This window comes from Silurus meridionalis, chromosome 13 (assembly GCF_014805685.1).
Source record: "Silurus meridionalis isolate SWU-2019-XX chromosome 13, ASM1480568v1, whole genome shotgun sequence".
Lineage (NCBI taxonomy): Eukaryota > Metazoa > Chordata > Actinopteri > Siluriformes > Siluridae > Silurus > Silurus meridionalis.
Window position 1 is genome coordinate 14,697,981 of NC_060896.1, and position 21,562 is coordinate 14,719,542.

The 21,562-nt window shown below is 37.5% G+C and overlaps 1 protein-coding gene across 3 annotated transcripts in view; it reads left to right on the forward strand.

The window, feature by feature from the left end:
• Positions 1–21,562, forward strand: part of carmil2 (capping protein regulator and myosin 1 linker 2) — a 51,382-nt gene that overhangs the window by 14,276 nt on the left and 15,544 nt on the right. For all 3 annotated transcript variants that reach the window (XM_046864030.1, XM_046864028.1, XM_046864029.1), the window contains exons 6-31: positions 528–625; positions 897–967; positions 1,063–1,136; positions 1,329–1,404; positions 2,170–2,258; positions 2,478–2,572; positions 2,877–2,963; positions 3,224–3,333; positions 3,777–3,854; positions 3,972–4,048; positions 4,215–4,319; positions 5,268–5,337; positions 5,448–5,529; positions 6,246–6,342; positions 6,510–6,564; positions 7,299–7,471; positions 7,624–7,692; positions 7,799–7,892; positions 7,983–8,081; positions 8,582–8,710; positions 8,799–8,912; positions 9,078–9,250; positions 11,005–11,092; positions 11,188–11,280; positions 12,024–12,090; positions 14,429–14,790. In XM_046864030.1, the coding sequence (XP_046719986.1) occupies positions 528–625; positions 897–967; positions 1,063–1,136; positions 1,329–1,404; positions 2,170–2,258; positions 2,478–2,572; positions 2,877–2,963; positions 3,224–3,333; positions 3,777–3,854; positions 3,972–4,048; positions 4,215–4,319; positions 5,268–5,337; positions 5,448–5,529; positions 6,246–6,342; positions 6,510–6,564; positions 7,299–7,471; positions 7,624–7,692; positions 7,799–7,892; positions 7,983–8,081; positions 8,582–8,710; positions 8,799–8,912; positions 9,078–9,250; positions 11,005–11,092; positions 11,188–11,280; positions 12,024–12,090; positions 14,429–14,790 (2,725 nt within the window). The remainder of the gene's footprint in view (positions 1–527; positions 626–896; positions 968–1,062; positions 1,137–1,328; positions 1,405–2,169; positions 2,259–2,477; positions 2,573–2,876; positions 2,964–3,223; positions 3,334–3,776; positions 3,855–3,971; positions 4,049–4,214; positions 4,320–5,267; positions 5,338–5,447; positions 5,530–6,245; positions 6,343–6,509; positions 6,565–7,298; positions 7,472–7,623; positions 7,693–7,798; positions 7,893–7,982; positions 8,082–8,581; positions 8,711–8,798; positions 8,913–9,077; positions 9,251–11,004; positions 11,093–11,187; positions 11,281–12,023; positions 12,091–14,428; positions 14,791–21,562) is intronic.

Genomic DNA, 21,562 nt, shown 5'->3' on the forward strand with positions numbered 1-21,562 from the left:
ATGTTACATATCCATTGGCCTTTGTCTGTATCTTATCACACTATAGCTCATGACTTCCTCCAGATGAAACATGATAACGTTTTTGTTTCGGTCATTGCTTGTCATTTGTACTGGTGGACATGAATAACATTTAAAGACCTACCACTTCTAAAAGTACTTAAATAAGCACTTCTCATAGTAAAAAAATAAACATTACAAATGTATATATATTTTTTTTTATGTATATTCTTTCCCACAAGAAATTTTTGAAGGTATGGTATTCTTCAGAAAAGCACCAAAACATATTTGTTGATAGAAATTTTAAAACACTTCTGTAGGCTGCATGCTGGATATACTTTCCATATAGTACCCAAACCATGACTGGAGAATCAGTTGTGTATTTTTAGTAGAAAATAACAGTGCTCCATATTGGAAAATATTAATCAATAAGGGTTAGTGACTCATGCTGAATCTAGTCACAGCATTTCCTGTATTTATGAGTAGTGACATTTTGGGGATCATATTGCTCTCTTCTTTTTGTTTGTTAGGAAACTATTAAAGAAAGTTCCTCCTGATCTTCAGGAGAGGTTGTGGGGTCTGACTTCTAAAGTTGAAGAGCAGCTGAATGGGGCTCAGAGGCCATGTGGTCTGTAGAATCATCATTTTAATCTTTGTATAACATTGTAATAATGTACAGTATGTATAAATTAATTTGAGATCATATTCTCATGAAACCCCTCTGAAAAATAATAGAACATGCTGATGTTTCATGTGTTATGATATTGGAGCTGTTTTTAATACACAAATGATGAAGTAATTCTGATAATGTTACATAACCTGCTTAATGGCTAACCTCATTGTCCTACACCGTTTACGTTTTTGCAATTGCCGGCATTCTTCTTGGTGGGTTATTGTAGGGGGATTCTCAGACACATACGCCGCGCTTTGTGACTTCAACGACTTCCCGTGTCGCGAGGAAGTCCAGTGGGTCAGAGCAGTTCATTGTTTAATAAAGTTTCAAACATAACAATAATCTCATTGCTTAGAACTTTGTTGTTAATGATTCTTGCCATTGCTGTGTAGGATGTCAACAATATCTACCATGTTCAGAATTGTCGGGAATTCAACCTTTTGGACTTCAGTCATTTAGAGAGCAGGTAAAAGGCTTTGTGAGCTTGTTATGGATTTTATAATATATCTAGTATGATCCTATGCTGTCCTATCAGTATGTGTCAGCATTCAGATCAGTGAATGTGTCTGTTTCGGTTTGTTTAATGTTGCTAACATAATTTTTTTTTTGTTTCATATATTTACATAAATGATTCATTTACTGTGATTATCTCACTTAGAGATCTGGCATTGGCTGTAGGTGCTCTGTCCTTCAACCAATGGTTCACCAAGATCTACAGCAAAGATTTTAAACTGGTAAACTTGGATATCAGCCATTGTTATTGAAAACCAGTGTGGCGAAGATCACGGGCATCCAGTATGGTTTTTCCGGCCTTGACCCTTACGCACAGAGATTGTTCCAGATTCTCCGAATCTTTGGATGATATTATGCACTGTAGATGATGATAACTTCAATCTCTTTGCAATTTTTCTCTGAGAAACTCCTTTCTGATATTGCTCCACTATTTTTCGCTGCAGCATTTGGGGAATTGGTGATCCTCTGCCCACCTTGACTTCTGAGAGACACTGCCACTCTGAGAGGCTCTTTTTTATACCCAATCATGTTGCCAATTGTCCTAATAAGTTGCAAATTGGTTCTCCAGCTGTTCCTTATATGTAAATTTAATTTTTCCGGCCTCTTATTGCTACCTGTCCCAACTTTTTTGGAATGTGTAGCTCTCATGAAATCCAAAGTGAGCCAGTATTTGGCATGACATTTAAAAATGTCTCACTTTTAACATTTGATATGTTATCTATATTCAATTGTGAGTTCAAGTTTAACATCAGTAAATTATTTCATTCCTTTTCTTTTCACAATTTGTACAGTGTCCCAACTTTTTTGGAATCGGGTTTGTAGTAGTTGAGTTTGTGGTCTGTTTGGTAAGAGAGATAGTAGTTGTGAAAAGAAAGTAAAAGTGTTCCATATCCCCCCTGTGTGTTAAACAGCCTTATTGTTAGATCATATGTTAGAATGAAGTAATTTTTCCTTTTCATTGCGCTTGTGTGTGTGTGTGTGTGTAGACACTAGATGTTCAGGAGCAAGTGATCTACCTCATTAGCAGGTCCACAGCTCTTCAGGAATTGAGTCTGGAGGCCAGTGGACTTAAAATGTGAGTGCAAACTGGCTCTCCAGAAAAAATAAAAATGCTGGTACTAACATAGGAATTTAACTTATTCGCAGACTACTGAAAATATCTCCATACAGTTCATACCACTGAGGGTATATTCTGATAAATGTCATTTTAAGACTAATGCAAAAATACCTATTCTTACTATTAGATGTCAAATAGATATTTGCATTCTCGTTCTGTCTCTGAATTATGCTGAAGGGATTTTGCTGTAAAGATGGCCTGTGCCCTTCATGAACAGCCGTCCTCTGCACTGCGTGCCATCAACCTGTCATCTAACGCCTTAGAGGATAAAGGTATTTGTGTGCTTCTTTTGTATCTTCACAAATGTAAAGCATTTGGTGCTGTAGTGTGAACTGATCAACACATACAAGCATGCTGTCCTACTCTTTTACATTCTCATGATGTAGTTTGTAGATGAATAGTGTTAGTAGTACTTTTCTATGATATTGTACAGTCTTCCTAACTGTTCAAAATGAAAATCATTAACTCGTTCTCCCATTCTCCCAAATTGGTAATTTAATTGTTTATGACAATAATATTTGATTATCTTTATTTTCCTTATTTCCATTCCTTCTTGTCTTTCTCCGTTTCTCTTAGGTGTAATGGCACTTAGTCAGATCTGGGCACGGCTGTCTTCTGGTCTCAGTCAGCTCTATCTGTCCAAAGTCTCTCTATCACCTAAAGGTACCTCAGGCCTGAAAAATGTATACCAATATATATGACAAAGATCACACAGTTTTCCCAACACATGCAAAGCCAGTAGGGCTTTCTTAATGGAAGATTTATTTCATACATGTTTTATCTTCTGATGAATATACACCAAATTCACAGATTTTTAGGAGTCAAGTTAGAATTTCAGCATGTGTGATGCTGTGTGATGTTATCAACATTATGATACAAACATGCTTAGGATGTTTAAGTCTTTCGTTCTGGTTATCTGGTAGGACTGGGCAGTATTGCTCAGGTGCTCCACCAGAACAAATCTTTCTCCAAGTCACTAACACATCTGGACCTGAGTGGGAATGCAGGATGTCTAGCTACAGAGGATGCCATGGTAAGAAACAAAGAGAAATGTGGCATCTCATTGTACATTAATTTAGGATATTTCTTTCTCATTTTGACTGTGTATAGAAGTATGTTAATTAGCCTGGTTTGGCTGAAAAAAGTCTCTGGTGATTACATCTTTCTCCTGTTTTACTCTAGTGTTGTTGACAGGCAGAATAATTTATCCGAAAGTAAATTCAGTCAACAGAATTCTTTTGCCATTCTGTGTTCCTAAAATGAATCCCTTAGATGTTTTTAACATCGATAAAGAATGACCCCTGTTCCAAAGGAATTGTCTTTATTTGAGAATAAGTCTAGCACATGCTGTTAGATATTTAGGGGAAACAGATAAACTATAATTAAAAGGTATTCAAAAAGCAATTTTGACACTTTTTTTGTTGTGTCAAATATTTTTGGATACAGTCTTTAAGCTCTGGCCTCTTTTCCTTCTAGAATCTTTTCAATTTTCTGTCAGCCCCCAACGTTGTGTCCCATCTGGACCTTAGCTCTACCGACTGCCCTTTGGACACCGTGAGTAAAATCTCACAGTCTTCACATTTTTCCTGCATACTTTCTTTTCATGTCAGGAAGAAAGCATGTGACAGTTATGTCCTAAATCCATATTTCTTTCTGTTTTTCTTTCTTAAGCTTTTTGTGTCTCTCTCAGCTGGTTGCTACACTACTTTAACTCACCTCAACCTCTCCAGGAACACTTTCTCACATAGGTAAGATTAGCACAACTAGAAAACCTCCACATGCACATCCACATGAGCTCGCTTCTCTAATTAGACTGATCCTAGTAACTAAACTGATCATAGACAAGTGCTTCTTTGTTGTGTTGTATTGTGTTATGAACACATGCACAAAGCTGAGGCAGGATGTCTGTTGTAGGAAGGTACGCGAGGTAACACGAAGCGTGAGGGACTTTTTCACAAAGAGCATGGAGCTGAAGTATGTTGGACTGTCTGGAACTAGACTGCTTCCAGAAGCCCTGAGGTACCAGATATCTAACTTCTATTATAAATGAGACAACCATCATTTTCTGTATACAGTAGAGGTAGAGTACAATCACACTGTATTTATATTTGTTTAATGCAACAAATATTGGTGTCTGTATTTCATTTATATATTTGTCTGTGTTTTTTGTTTGTTGAGTATAAATTAAATGGAATACCTCCAACTATGCCACAAAGAACACTGGAAAACTCCAGATACAGTAATATCAGAACTGTCAGCATTGTCTATGAATTCTGGTTGTCTCTGCAAGAGATGTGTACAAGACTGTTTTTCTTTTTAATCCTGCTCACACAGTTATTACATTTGTTTGTATGTGCTCCTTATATTAATTTACATTCATATACATGGAATTGGCTCAAATTACTAACCAGGCATCTGCTAGGAATGCTGTAAATACATAATGCATGCAGCATGACAGTGACAACCTTCCACTCACATTGCATTTTAGTTGCTCTCTGCAGGATCTCAGTCCGAACACACCTCTATACATCTCAGGTCTCACTCAGTAGCATTGAGAACCTTAGAAAATTGAACAGTGCATCTCCTGTTCCTGTCTGTAATACACACATCTGCTTATTTCAAATAATGTATGTGTATTTGGTTACATCCCAAATATGTTATTAGTGCAAACAGACTTTTCATTATATAGTCTGTTCTATATGGTCATAGTCTTATTACAAACCCATTCCTAGATGTTCCTAGATATTCGAATTGAACCTTTAATTGAAACCTGCCTACAAATCTACTGAAATGTGTTATTTTATTATAACATGTGATTTGGGATATTGCTTATTTGATTGTACTATAGGCCAAGTATCGTAGTAAAGTAAAGTAAGTAAAGTAGCAGCTTTATCTATAGATATTATAGATATATTGTGGTTTTATGTATTCTGAATTGTACATACATATTTGCATTTGATATAATAGGTTATTACTCCAGGGCTTGGCCACTAACAGTTATCTATCTGACCTGGAATTGGATATTAGCAGCTGCGAGGTATAATCATGCACACACACACACACACACACACACACACACAAACCATTCACACAAAGTAATATGCTGGCATTTTGGTCGGGTTGATGGAACATGTTATTTATGTGCAGCTGAAATCCAGTGGAGCACAGGTGATTCAGGACCATATTTTTGAGGCAAAGGCTATATGCAGCCTGGATCTGTCTGACAACGGTACAACCTCCAAATTCTTGTCTTTCCTTTATTTAAAATTTTAGCTCCTATTTTCTGTATTTTTATGCATGTGCATTTTTCCCTTCTCCTCAAAGTTATTCTTATTCTAGAGAAAAAGAGAGCTATGGCTTCCTTTACATCTGTTACAGTGTGGTTTGTGAGCATGTCTCTCACATGCTAAATATAAATATTTTGAATATATTAGATATTTACGAGGCAAAGGGATTCTCCAGCTCAGCATGGAGTCACTGATGGTACTGTTGCAAAATCAGTTGGCTTTGTTTGTACATACCGGTTCTGGAGCAGGAATTCCTTTGGCATAGATGGATACATATTTGACTACTAATAGTAATTATTATGAACTATTTAGTACCTACATAAAAACTTGTGTGAAATGCCTGTATCTTAAACATTAGGCAGAGAGCTATATGTAAATGCAGAGTGTTTATGACTAAGCAACACTTATAACAAGAATAGGGTATGACCTCAGTGTCAGAGAAATCAGAAATCATACAGGCAAGATTTCCTGTGTATGAAATTATTTCCGGAAGTGCATGATTAGAAATTAGGTGATTCTGAATGGCACAAAATGATTGATTTGTGACTTAGAATTCTGATATGTGCACATACATGCATGTCCATCAAGTGATGATTAAAACTAATTATACTGTTATTTATGTTATTGCAAAAAGCCAATTTACATGTTTGGCCCACAGGTTTTGAGAATGACATGGTGACTCTAGTGCTTTCTATCGGTCGCAGTCACTCAATACGTCACCTGGCCCTTGGACGCAACTTTGCCATGAAGTCTCGGTGAGGTCTTTTATTAAACACCTACTGTAATGTATTGGAATCTCACTGTAATCTTGTTGATTCACCCACTCATTCTCTGTCACTTTGTTTACACATTTATTCATGCTGCTTCTCATTCAAAAATCTCATTTATTGTTATCGTCTCCTCTTGGCTAATTATCTCTCAGGGCTCTGACAGATGTGCTTCACCGAATTGTGCAGCTCATCCAGGAGGAGGAATGTGTGAGTAATGGATCTGTTCACCGCAAGAAACACTTCATCACATACAACAGCATGCAGCCGTTATTATCTGTGGGATGGTTGCAGTTTTGGAAAAGGAGATTCAGATTGATTCATAATGCTGCTGACTTATATTGTGGATGCCCATAGTGCTAATAATAATCACTGTTATTGCCCCACTTCTTAGCTGTGTTTAAAGGTCATAAGATTCTAACAGTGTAGTCTGTACATAATAACAGACAACTGAAGCTGCTTAATTTGTATGCTTATGTAGGAGGTGTCATGAGTATGTGCAACACCAGAAAGCCTGTAGGAGTCCTAAGGGATGCCAACCCCTCCTCCTTTCAGCAAGGCAGGAGTTTTAATCACCTACAATCCCTTTTCTCTGAGGCATACCGCCCTTGTTAATTATCCATCTATTCTTAAGACTGACTGTGCTACAGCTGGCCTTGTCCCCTTCTTCTATCTTTCTCTCCATTAGTCATCTGTCAAATGCCAACTGCGGGTTTATCAATTGTCATCAAAGTCTTGTGGCCTAACATGCAAAAATTGGCCTTTTAAATGCCTTTTTGTTACGGTTCAGTGGAAGCACCATTTGTGTATGATAATCAAAAAAGGAAATGAGTTATGTGTTGTAACTGTGTGTAACAGAATATTAATATTTCTTGAATAAATCTGGTCATCAGTGGTCAGGCTGTCAGAAATACCAGATTAAATCCCTGTTTCTGTTTTCCCAGCCATTGGAGTCTTTGTCAGTGAGTGACTCCAAACTAAAGACAGGCACCACGATCCTCATCAACAGCCTGGGCAGCAACTCCAGCCTCTCAAAAATTGATATCAGTGGAAACTTTATTGGAGACACTGGTGCAAAGATGCTAGCTAAAGCTTTGATTATCAACACCAAACTCAAGTAAACATCTTATTAGCTTTGATCTTATTGTATATGTTATCCATTCATACTTAACAATGCTGGCTTCTGAAAATTACCCACCAGTTTAATGAAGTGCTATGGATACCTGTGTTTATTGTACTAATACAATGCTGTTGTTGTTTTGGACACAGAACACTGGTTTGGGACAGAAACAATGTGACTGCCTCAGGTTTTATGGATGTAGCTAACGCTCTGGAAAGGTGTGTGTTTATTGGTTTTACATCTGTAGATAAACTGGAGGTTTGTGTTTGATTATTAAATCGGTTAAAATTGTGTGTGTGTGTGTGTGTGTGTGTGTGTGTGTAGGAACACAACACTACAGCACATGTCTATACCCATGAGTGATATGACTCAGTCTTACCGCACCAACCCAGAGAAGACTGAAGAGGCAATGAGGAAGGTTAGTAAAGAACGATCACTTGATGTATACCATAAACACAAGAGATACATGCAGTCCAGTGTAGTGTGTGTGTTTGTATGTGTGTTCCAGATCCAGACATACTTATGGAGGAATAGCCAAAAACTGTGCATTTCTTCAGACCAAATGCTGACTCTCCAGCAGGGTCTCAAAACCAGCCGCTCAGAACAGGTTCAACTTTCACAGTTCACACAGTATAGAAATAAGAGTTAAATAGTAAGAGAGGAACAATTTACCATTGAATAAAGTCCAAATCTACATCGGCAGTGCCTGATTTTGATTATCTTTAAATTTTTTTTTTTTACAATGAACAGAAATTTAACTTGCATTTTTTTGGGGTTATTTTTATTAACATTGCTTGCAACCTAAAGCAGATTGGATCTAGTAACCCAATGTTACATTAACTTAAACCCTAACCCGACTATGAAAGTCAATTCACCTCAGGAATTGGCTTAATATTTTGGGGTTAAACTGAGCTAGACAAGACAATGGGTCCTGACTGACCACATATGTCACTATAAAAAATATACAGTATGTATATAGTAAATATATATTACGTTATACACTTAGACACTTTTATGTACTAAGACCTTTAAACCACATTGTAGACCAAATTCTCTTCCACAGTATTTTTTATAATTTTATATTTTTAATGATCTCAATCTCTTTAGCTAGTGCAGAACTTTTGCCAGAGGCTACAGGAGACCATGAGGCCTCTGGCCTGTTACAACATCCAAGAAGTTCAGAGCGACATCCTGTCTGCAGAGGAAGCACTCCAGCATGCCAGGACAGCACTTATAGTATGATTATACCTATAATATCACTCCTATTTCTTTAGTGTAAGAATTTATCATGTGTGGAGGTTTAACGTGAGCCTCGATGAACTAGTTTCTACCCAGAATCTATGAGTTGGGAAGGTCGCCCTCTGCTGGTGTAATGGTGAAGCACATTCTGGATGACACTGCCAAAGCCATAACCAGTGATTTGACTGAAGAAATCCAGGTAGAGCATAAAAGCTGTTTATACCATTAACATAACACTTGTCTTAACATTTATTGCAGTTGCTGGAAACAGCAATTTTTTTGAGAAAAAAATTTCCCATGTAGTTGGGTATGTTGCTGATTGGTCTGTTCTGAGATGTGTGTCGGTTTGTGATGTGTTGGGCAGGAGCAGGCTCAGGCCATGCTGCAGGCTGCACAATCCGCCTGCCCTCGGGTCGTCCAGAGGACAAGTGTGAGCGAGCAACTGGCCAATCGTGTGGCCAACAAAACACGACAGGCTGCCCATTTTGTCCAGAACATTGTACAGCAGGCAGAGAGCAGCATCATAGAAAAGCTCAGGTAACACACACACAGTAATTACAGGAATAGCTGATTTTATATGTAATATTAAAGCTCTAAGGATCAGCAGGGTGAGACATTTATGCAGAGTTGTTTTGTTCTTTTCCTTTACACAGGCACATTTTAGAAAATGCATGACATAAAACTTCTACCCATAAAATGAATCATTATCCATAGTAATTTAAATTCAAACTATAATTACTAGGCAACTATGTTTAAATTAATGATAAGACTAAGAATTTGAAGATTGATGCCTAGTAATTATAGTTTGATTAGTGTTTTGCTAAAGCTTGAAAATAATGTAATGGAGAAATGTAAGAAGATAATTTTTTTTTTGTTAATACTTTGTATTATTCGAAATTGACTTTTTAGTTAATATGAATCTGTTGTACAAAACAATAAGGAAATATGTTGAGTTGTAATTGAGCAGCGACCTTTTAGTATTCTTGGTAACAAATAAAAAAAAAAAAAAGAGGAAAAGAGAGAAAAGCGTTCATGAAGAGCTCATCAACATTGTCTGTGTGTATTTATTAGATTTGATTAGATTCAACTTTGTGGTCATTGCACAAGTTACGGTACAAGGCAACGAAATGCAATTAGCATCTAATTAAAAGTGAATTGGTAGCAGTGTAAAATATTTGTTTGTACAGGTTGGTAAGAATACGATGCATATAAATAATGACAGATGAACAAAATGAAATGAGCAAGTAAAGTATACAGTAAAGATATTATACATATACATTGTTTATGATGGTTTTATACTGTACATGTGCAAAATGTTATTAAGAGTGCAAAAAGAAGGCTATTATATACAGCATGTGCAACATATGTGGTTATTGTAGTGCAATTGTGAGTATTATTGTGTGCATAAGGTGTATTATGAGCAGTGCATCCAAGAGTAAGGTGATGGGGGAGGAGGGGCATGGTAGTGAAGAGTAAAGGGTATGTGGTGCTACTGGGGTGCAGCATCGATGTTAAGCCCCATAACACCACACAATACAGCTGTTACATTAGATATCACTGTTTATTGCTTTTAGTGCATGGAGTCTGGAGATTACAATCTTCTTGTGTTTACATTCTGTGTAGTGGTTTTAGCAGTTAGGATTTTTAAGGTCAAAATCGGTCATGCTCTTTGTGTTCCTTAAGAGCTTGAATACTTCGTTGCAATTAGTTATACATAATGTACAGTAGGCTTAAACAATACAGCATGAAAAAGATGTAAAAAGGAAGGGGAAAAGTGATCATTAATATTTTATTTCAAAATTGGAGGAAAAAGATTATTTGTGATTGTAATTGTATTATTTACTGAGACAATGATGGATTATCAAATATAAAATAAGGGGCAAAATTTTCACTTATGTAAAATAATGTCACGTGATTGTTCACTGTTTAAGTTGGAATACATTGATTTCTGAACTTGATCATTTATTTTACTAACATAGAAAGTGTTTGGCAAGAATTCATTTTGAAAGTCATTTTAAACCGTCAGCCTCATCATCTTGCAGCTTGCTTTTATTGTAATGTATACTGTTAAACATAGACTTCAAGCAGTTTAACCTAGTTTCATTATCTTGCAGCTTCAAGAACCCTGGCAGTCTTCTAATTATGCATTGCGCTTGCTGCTTTTGGATTAAAATAACTGTCATCCTGTTATGTTTCTCATCTCAGTTTTGCTCTGAGTAATAACGCTTATCTGTGCATGTTGTCTTTTTTGTACTCGCCATCTATCCTCCACCCCTTCTTTCTTCTCTCAGTGAACTGAAACTGTCAGTCAGTGTTTCTCTGGTGGAGAGTATCATCGAGGAAGTTATGCAGGACTTGTCAGTGGCACAGCAAAGGCTGGTGTGTTCAATTTTGTAAATGTATACAGTTTACCTTGCAGTGTGTGCATGCATATGTGTGTGTGCAGGTGTCAAATGTAAAATTGCTCATTTCAGGAGAAGCATTTAAAAGAGTATTCCCAGCCTGTAAACAGCAAGACCAATGTCCCACAGCTGAGAGTGGTGGAGCAAGTGTTCCCTACTGACGAGGTCAGTTAGGACACAGGTCCCATTGTCCAAATTAATGTCTCTTTTACACACATATACACTGAAGAAATAATTATGCAACATATATTTATCAAAGGTTAAGAATATTAGTAACAAGCACTTTCTGAAATTCATGTTAGATATAATGATTCAGTGGCTGATATGTTAAGTGTTTCTAGGTTTGTAGTAATTCTGCAATTAAGAAAAAGCCCCTGTGATTGACCATATCGCCATGCAAAGGACATGGCTTAATTATTTATTTCATGCTTCTGGTAAAAAATTTTTGTCCTGGAAAATTAGTTCTAGTCAAGCAGGAGCAGTGCCGCTCGAAAAAAAACAGTAACTAAATGACACTGTACAATAATTCAGATACATGTACTCAAATTGATAACAAAACAATGTAAAGTAGTGAATATTAGTTTGCTCTACTCTTTATTAATACATTATGCAAAGGTTCCCTTAATTTTTAGCTAGAAATAGAAACTTTTATATGCACATGATGTAACAAACAAAATCTGAACAAAAAATATATGCTTGGTGGGCATATCAACTGTATAGAACCACACATGTACAGTGTAAAAAAACAACAAAAAAAACACACTGTTAACATTCATTTAGTGATTAATTCACTAATCAATTCATTGATTCATTTATTTATTCATTTGCAATAGTCAAAAAACTGGTACTCTTTTGTTATGTTGCAAATTTGGTTTTGCTGCAGTTTATTCTTTCTTTCTTGACTATAGTATGTGCCTGTTATCTGGAGGAACAGTTTCTGCACCAGGAGCATCCGTCCTGCCCCATCTGTCAAAAGTAGGTCCCTTAAAGAGTTTATAACATCTTTTCTTTCTAATACAGGCTCAGTACTGGCAGATAGTGTTTGTGGGGGAAATAATTATTTGATCCCCTGCTGATTTAGTAAATTTACCCCTTTACAAAATTTTTATGGTAGGTTTGTTTTAATAGAGAGAAGGAATATAAAAAAGATTAAATTAATAATAAAAAATAATAAATTAATATTATTGTAGGCAAGCAAATGGTTCAGGGGAAGGAAGACCAGTAGGGCGGCGACCAGTTTGGACCAAATCAGGTCTCTTTATTGTGTATTTTCCCTTTTTAAAAACGCACACGCACGTAACTTGGGGTCTCTCTGTCCAAGTGCCCTTCTCTTACTCCTCTTATCCTTTTCCCTGCTCACTGCCACAGAGAACACTGCTTAGACAAATCACCAACAGGTGTGTAATTCTTACCCCTTTTCTCCCCCGGCGTCGCCCTTCATCCACAAGCCAGATCTCGGGCACCCCCCCGCTGCCATAATTATATATACATTTATCTTTATTTAATCGAGTGCAATAAGTATTTGATCCCCTACCAACCAGCAAGAATTCTGACTCCTACAAACTATAATTAGCTCCCAAACTAGGAAAGAACTCCTAATACTAACTCATTATGTGTATAAATGATACCTGTCACAGAATCAACCTCTTCCATATAAACCTCTTCACCACCATGGGAAAGACCAAAGAGCTGTTAGAGTACGTCAGGGATAAGATTGTAGATCTGCATAAGACTGGAATGGGCAATTCTTACAATTCTTTGTAAGGGGTGAACTCACAAAATCAGCAGGGCAACAACTAATTATTTCCCCCACTGTATATATCAGTTTATATCTTAGCATTAAAATCAATAACAGGCTATGACTAAACTTTATAATCTTGCTACAGTGGCACCTTTTGAGGGGTGGGATATATTTGGTAGCAATGAACAGACAATATTGCAAGCAGGAGAATTGGGATGTAATGTCAGTCAATGCGTATTGCAGTTTGACTGTAACTGATCCTCACAGACGCTAACAGTTTTAGGGGTTTGTGTGGGATGTGAAATGTGCATGATTAACAATTGTGTGGCAGGGTGAGTGCGTTGCTGGTCTTAATTTGGGTAAAAGCTCAGTGATAGGTTAATAATAGAGAGTTGAAATCCCTTTGGTGAGTGGTGAGTGATGCTGACGTGCCTGAGCTTGATCATGCTCTCAAAATTTATTATTATCACAGTTATTGTTAGTACAGTTGTGTGTCAGTATGACATTTGTGATCAGCTATAGACATATGACAGGCTATTTATTGACCAGCCATTTGCTTGCGTAATGAGCTTCCAATTAATTAAATCAAGGATGTGGAATACTCTAGTTTATAAATGTATTTACATCCAGTTTGACACAAGAGTCTTATTGTAATTTGCCTTAGACACATGTCCTAAAAACATATTTAAACACATACACAGAGTATTCCACATCCTTGATGATTTAATTAATTGCAATCATTACAAAAGAAATGTGGTAAATATTAAAAATCCAGGTTGGGAAAATATTTGTATCCAATGAAAGCTTTTATGTGCAAAATCACATATAAGTGGATTGCAGAAAACCTCAAAGGTGGTGGGTCAATGAGTAACACATTAGGCAACTGATTAGAAGCGTGTGAGTTCGAATTGCTTTGAATTATTTTGTTGTTTTTAGCTCTCTGTGAGCTTACCCTTTCATATTTTTGTGGTGTCACCACAATAGATTTCTGTGATTCTAATGGAAATTAGCATAAGCAAAACATTGGTAAACCTGACAAGAATTTTGATTTAGACTAGCAGTGGTCTAGGCTGATCAATATGGTCTATTGTGTGTCAATAGGGTATACCCTTATTTGTGTTAAGGGATTTCCTCTGCTTGTCTGCTTGTGGAGTAGGCGCTTGCTGTAGCTAAATAAAGTCGCTTTAATCACAGCTCACCGAGTCTTTTATTGAGAATACGGGAGACCACTAGCTTACAAAGATGACAATCATTCCTCCTGTCTCCCATGCTCTTTTTCCTCCTACGGTCCTCATCTGCTGCATGACCATGCCAGTTTTCTGATAATTTTTTCTGATAATTTTTGCCTTTTTAAGGCTCTACACCAATCACCTCTGTCCTGTTTTCTTCATCTCCTCTATGGATTCACAAATAACAGGACTGATTTCTGGCATACGTCTCTCACTATCTTTGTTGTTGCTTTTTATTCCTCTCTCTCTCTCTCTCTCTCTCTCTCTCTCTCTCTCTCTCTCTCTCTCTCTCTCTCTTTCTGCCACTCCATGTCTATTTTTCCTTCTCTTACCATCTCTGCAGGTCTTCTGGAGACGGAAGGCGAGCAGCAGGCGCGAGCGAATGCGCAGTCCCAGCAGGAGATGGAGGGAGACAGAGAGTCAGGAGGCGGAGGAGGAGGAGGAGGAGGAGGAGGAGGGGTGTTGTCATTGGCGATGGGCCTGTCCGTCACCACAGGCCACACCCAGCTGGGGAGGGAGGTGGAGTTTGGTGGCAGTGGCGCTGGTCCTGTGGCCGCTCGAAGCAACAGAGAGCCGCGGCGTTCTGAGCCCTCGCCTCCTCAGCCCCCTATGGACCTGCCCAGCGAAGGCCACACGCTGAGGCACTACACTCGCTCCAGACCCCGACCCAATCGCCACTACAGGCAGCCACCCAGCAAGCCGCAGGTACAGGGGGATAATGGGGTGAATGAGTAGAGAAAAAGGACAGAGAGAGTAGGAAATGGGGGAAGACCTGATCGGCTGCAAGCAGTGGGAGCTTGGCTGAAAGGGATGGAAAGAATGGAGAAGGTAGAATGTAGGCAGAAGAGGGATGGAGTGAGACGGAGGCAAGAGAGGGATGGAGTGAGATGGGGGATGATGGAGGAACAGAGAAGGGGGAGGGATGGAGAGAGGGAGATGGCGGCACTCAGGTTGTTGCAAGCAGCCACCGCAGCAGCAGCCAAGGCTGCATGTGTGTGTGTGCATGTGTGTATGGAGCATGCATGCAGCTTCAGGCTCAGTCTCTGTAATTCCTTTTTCTTATTATTATTCTACTTATTGTTTTTCATTTGCTACCAAATAATTTTATAACATGGGTAGAAAGAAATTTGGATGAATAGAAATGTAGAGGAAGAGAGAAATGGGGCTGTGGTGGTTAGAGACATTTTGGGTGTGTTTTTCATTGCCATTTTTGAAGGTGCTGTGTGTGATTCCCAGCTGGGTGGTGTGTATTTGCAAGAATGTGCATATATATATATATATATATATATATATATATATATATATATATATATATATATATATATATATATATATATATATATGTGTGTGTGTGTGTGTGTGTGTGGTGTGTGTGTGTGTGTGTGTGTGTGTGTGTGTGTGTGTGTGTGTGTGTGTCAGAACAGGGCATGGTCTCTTTTCAGTAATTATGGCTAGGTTCTCTTGGTGTGACTGCTTTATTGTCTTAATTATTAATGTTTCCACATCAAGGAGGCTTTTTCTCTGTCTAGCTCTTCGCCTCTTTCATTTATATATATATATATATATATATATATATATATATATATATATATATATATATATATATATATATATATATATAACATTTTCCTCTGACATCTTGATATTATTAGGAAAGATGGATCTGTATATTGATGTAATTCACTGAATTAGTGTCACAGTGTTGGACCTGAATTTGCACCAGTGCTTGTGCCTGTGTGTCAGTGTTTGTGTGAATATGTGCAAATGCGATGTTATCAGGTGTAGTCAAATATTTTTAGCTTGAACAGTGAAAATAAATGAATAAATTTCTTTTTTTAAAGCATTTTTTTGTTGTGTGTATTGTGTATATTTTCCTCCATTTTCTGTGCACAAGGTCCTTTGGTTTCAATGAATCGGTTGAAAGAAAGTGCTCCATTTATGGTACTGTGTGTGGCGTGACTGTGTGTAGGGAGGCGTGTTTGCACGAGTGTGTGTTTGAGTTTGAGCTGCTAGTCAAGCAGACAGTAAAATGCAGTCAAAATCATGTTTTTAGATGTCCAATTCTCTGTCTATTATCGTGATTCCTCTGACCCTCAGAGCAGCGACTACACATAAATGAGGGATTTGATGGACATCTGTGGATGTAGGTGGGAACAAATGAGGACATCCTTTATTCTAGATTATTCTGCCAATACTTTTGTCAGTATGCACTTGTCTATGTGTGTAAGCATGAACTATGCTCTTCCTGTGTATTATCTGTCTTTTTGCACCGATTGCTGTATTTCCTGGTTGGTGACTGATCATGTGGTTGCCATAGTGATAGGTGCTGGTCTTATAGCTGTGCTAAGTGTAGGAGCTCTTTTTGTCTCTCTCTCTCACACACACACACACACACACACACCCCTTTTGAAATTAGCACTGTCCTTACCACATTAAGTAATAACAAAGGCAGTTGGTACAGTGCTACATAAGTTATAAGCATGATATGCCACAGCATATGTGTGTGTGTGTGTGTGTGTGTGTGTGTGTTTTTTAATGACTAATAGTGCTACCTGTTAGTATGTTTAGTTAGCAGGCTGTACTCACGCAACAGTGCGTTATTGCATTGTGAAAGCTGAGAGTGTTGGTAACTGCAGTGTTGTTGCTGCTTCCTCTCCACTGGTGTCGTGAGTTGGGAGATTGCTGTGTTGTCATGGATACCTGTGGGTGTACATGTAGAGCTACATCTCGTCTCGTTTGTGTCACGCCTAACTCAGATTTTTTTTTTTTTTTTAAAGAAAAAATTTATTTGTTTTGGGCATGTGTGTGTGTGTGTTTGTGTGGTTGTGTGTGTGTCTCACCGGGTTCAGTGTGCAGTCAGGCTGACCGGCTTTGTTAGATCAGAGTCTCCAGGGAGGATGCCTCTTTTCCCCTGGTTTAGTTCAAATATAGAAGGAAGCATGGAAACACCGCAATCACTACCTTAGATCACTTGAAAATATAAGTGTGTAAGTATATCTACCAATAGGTCAACAATGCCGCTTTTAGGATTGAGCAATACATTATATAATCTTCGGTAATTATTATTAATAAAATGATGCTACACACTAATACACTTAAAGGCAGATAGGCATCAGCTTACTAACACATACATTTTATTACTTTCATTCAAAGGAACCCTATAAAAATACCGCTCTGTGCTCTATTCTTTTGTGTAATTTGTAGAATTTGTTCGTACTTGCTTATCCAATTGCACTTTATTGAGGTGGATAAAAAAAAAGATTTATAGAACAAATAATGATGATTGCAACTGCATTTCGCATGCGCCTTCTCAATCCCTGCTGATGATGAGTTAATGAAAAATAGCAGCAAAACTGAGATCGAACTAGGGGGTATTTTACAGAGTGTAATCACCTGACATGACTGTTACTGATAGGCTGCATGAATCTACAGCCTAGGGTAGAGACATACAAGCCACAGCATCGCTTCTCCATGCAATTCCATGTATTTATTTTTTGGGGGGAAATGCACTTGATTAAACAAGTATGACACAAATATGTAATATCCAAAGACATTAAGCCAACAATAAAACCTTTTAAACCGAATTGTTCTTTTTTTCTTTAAAAAACAGAGCATAGACCTGCTATCCTATTTATACCGGCAGCTCATTCTGGCTAGTGATCCACAAGCGAGTGGGTGTCCATATTGTGTGGCATTTGGGGAAATATTAGGGCAGGTGGTGTCATGGGGAGAGTATAGTATGAAGAAGGTGTGATAGTATTAGTCACATTATGGTGCTGTGTACCTGCATACCAATGACAATAAAGTTTTATTATACAATACAATATTATCTATTATACATTTTGTAGCTAAAATATGGGTTGTTATTTCCCTATTTGCAAATTTGTTTCTTAAATTGTTGTTAAATACTTTATTGTTTACATTTACATTTGCTGCATTTAGCAGATACCCTTATCCAGAGCAACGTACAAAACTGCTTTGAGTCTTTAGTAATGAATAAATCTACAGTGGTACGCAAGATTACAAACTTAATATAAATATAACTCTTGAATTCTACAAAGCAAACGTGGAAAGTGCTAATTTAAGTTTGTTGCTATACTTATTTTAAAGCAGGTTATTCAGTTCAACTTAAACATTTTCTTTAGACTTATTTAGAAAAATTCCAGCAAACACCTGCTTTTGTAATGTCTGCATAAGCATTTCTGTCTTGCTTTACGTTATCAGCATTCTTCTCTCTTTCACACTCTCACAAACCTCTTTCCCTTTACTGCATGCACAAGTACAGTTTCAGGAACCAACTTCTTTTCCTTTCTAGCAACCTCACACCCCTGATCTTAATTATAAATTTGTAATCAAATCTGATCAGTCCAGTGTTTCAAGCAGCTGCATGATCTCTTGTTCATACTGTAGCAAGCAAATTATGCCAGGAAGTTGTGTTGACTAGACTTGGCTTCCCCTGTTGGTGGTTTCTCAGTGTGATATCAGATTCTTCAACCGGAAATACAAACAAAATTAAACAGAGACTAGAGAATATCTGCTTGTATAATTGCAGGTTAATTGTGACAGTTTATTTGGAATAAACGGTCGTTTCCTTTTTGCTACAAACAAGCCTTGGTGGACGAGGCGCAAAATATTTTGGCGAATATTGCTAAAATGATTTTAAAAAGTTTGACTGGTCAGTTCACCAGGGTTAAAGCACAGAACAGCTTGATGGCTTTCCTTCCTATTGCACCAACATGAGTATATCAGGAGCATAGCATATTAATAGCATAGACCAAATAGCTTCAGCAGCAAAAGAAATGAAAGGTGTGCGGAATTCTAGCCTCTGTCCTTCAAAAGTCCTCCTACATAAACATTGAAGCTGCTCCAGGTTGTTTTATAATTGAAACTCCATCTGACTTTCAGTGGTCTGAGAACAGAGAAACCATGATAACGAAAACAGAACACTGTGTTCACTTCCAGTGTGTCACTGTTTTATTCTCTTTCCCACAAAACATAAAGAGGTACACAGCCATGAGATTTCTTGTCCGCAGGTCTTAACTCCTGCTATGTGTGTGATCGAAGATAGAATGCATCCGTGTTGGTTTAGTCCTGGCAACCTTTCCAATCTAAATATTTTTTAGGTCATATATTTACACTGAGAATTAATATAAACACCATTCTGAATAATATAGATTTTGAATTGGACCCTTAATTTGAAGACATGTTCACATCTGTATTATGCTCTGTATGTAGAGAACGTGTGTGTAATTATGTGTGAGGGTGTATTAATTATGTGGGAAACACCTTGCCAATGTGCCTGTTTTTTTTTGTTTTTTGTTTTTTTTTTTCCGGAAGATGCAGTGGAGAGAGGACAAGCTTTGCATTTGGATTGGCCAGCAAGCACTAAATGCTTTATAATCCATTTGTCATGCGGCTTGTAGCACTGCATTTACATATGGTCGTTTTTGCTATGCTGTACTCTGTCTTTCTCTGTTTCTCTCTCTTTCTGTTTCTCCCTCGCTCCTGCATGCAGTATTCACTCTACCCTCAATTTCTGCAGGGAAACCATGTATCCTGGTGTATTCCATTGTGTTGGCATGCATATGTGCACTCATACATGCCTCTTTTATCACCTAAACAGTGCTGTAATGTGCATGTGCTGTACATGTATTTGGAAAATCATGAAGGGTGGAAAATATATAAAGTCGTCACTGTGATGAAGGCGCTCTTGTCTTAATATTCATATTTCCATTCTTTAGTGAACATTGATGACACGGGTTCTTTAAATAACTTTACATTTGAAAGCATTTTCTTTTTTTTTTTTTTTTATGAAGTTTCCGTGCTGCTGGAAAGTTATAAAAAAATATAAATCTCTGTAACAGTTGTTACAGAGTTGCTTAGTTGCTATTTTGGGACCTGAGCGTACGCTCATGATTGCAGTGATATCTGGCCTTCTAAATATACACTGAAACTGTCAAGCCTATAAAAACCTGGTAAGTCCTTAAATTCTCAGAAACCCATGGACAGGTCCAGATTTACACTCCTCACTCTCGTAACTGCACACATTTCCCGGTCAACAGTTTTCTTCCTAAAAACATTAGCGATTTATTTATTCTTCATTTATTCATTTTCAGTAATCCTAAACAGGATTCTGGTGCATCCAGGAACACTGGAGAAGAGTTGGAATACATCCTGCTAGTCTGTTGCAAGGTTTTTGGATTATGACCCTGGACTATGTTTACTATCAGCCACTGCAACTCCATGTTTCATGTAACATGACTGTTTACACCTCGATCATATTCTCAGTTATCCAGCACTGTATCTTGACTGTATTTTTGAAGTACACACTTTGTCTTATGTTTGTTCTTCATGCTTGTTGTCATCATCGTTTATATTCCATGTGTTATGGTTTCATTCTTATTTTGCGTTTTTGGTTCGTTGTGTTGTGTTTTGTAAATTTGCATTTTATTTAAAAAACTGTTGCACTTGTATCTCTGCCTCCGCTCATATTATGTGGCACAGAGCACCATGCACACACATTAATGGATTTGTTAAAGGTTTGAAATGGTCATAGACAGTCCACCTACTGCATGATTTGGGGATATGGGAGGAGAACCAATGCAAAAATAGCATTTGAAAAGTAACACATTTAGTGACCAAAGCTCAGGACTAAACTGTGAGGCATCTTTCAGGCCACCATTCACACATACATTCACAAACAATTTCACACATTGTTTTGTGAGGAAACTGGAGAACCTAGTGGAAACCCATACAAGCTTTAGGAGAATGTTTAGAACTCTTGGAGTTATAAGTTGCCAGTCTTTTCCAATGCACCACTGTATTACCCTAAAGAGTAGTTAGCTGAACTGGAAATAATTAGATTTTTTTCATGCGATTCTAACAATGATAAAAATTGTAATGCGGTTTTAAGTGTTTAAGGCACTTGGGTGCTAAGAGACACTCAGTACTCTTAATAACCTGTAATGTATGCTATATCTAGCATCATACTTTTAAAGACACATTTCTTTTAATAAGATTATTTTTTTTTCTCTAAGTAGAAAACATTAGCATTCAGTTCAGATATAATAAAAGAGATGTGTTATGCAATGGCAGACACTAATCACCATTGTTGATCAGGTATACACCATTATGTGTGTCAGTGTGGTACATGTGGGTGTATTAATGGTGGGCCTTAATGTTTTAGACAGACAGACAGACAGACAGACAGACAGACAGACAGATAGACAGATAGATAGATAGATAGATAGATAGATAGATAGATAGATAGATCACTTTATTTATTCCTAAGGGAAATTAGGAGGTGGGGCACAAAGACTAGACCTGGCTTTGGATCTCTCGTGGGACCTGAAAGACAGATGTGTCACAGCCAACAGAAAATCTCAATCCTGCTAATATTGTTATTAACATAACCGTGATTCATAATAATTTACTGTACACAAATATGTATTTTTTATTATATTTATTATATAGTATT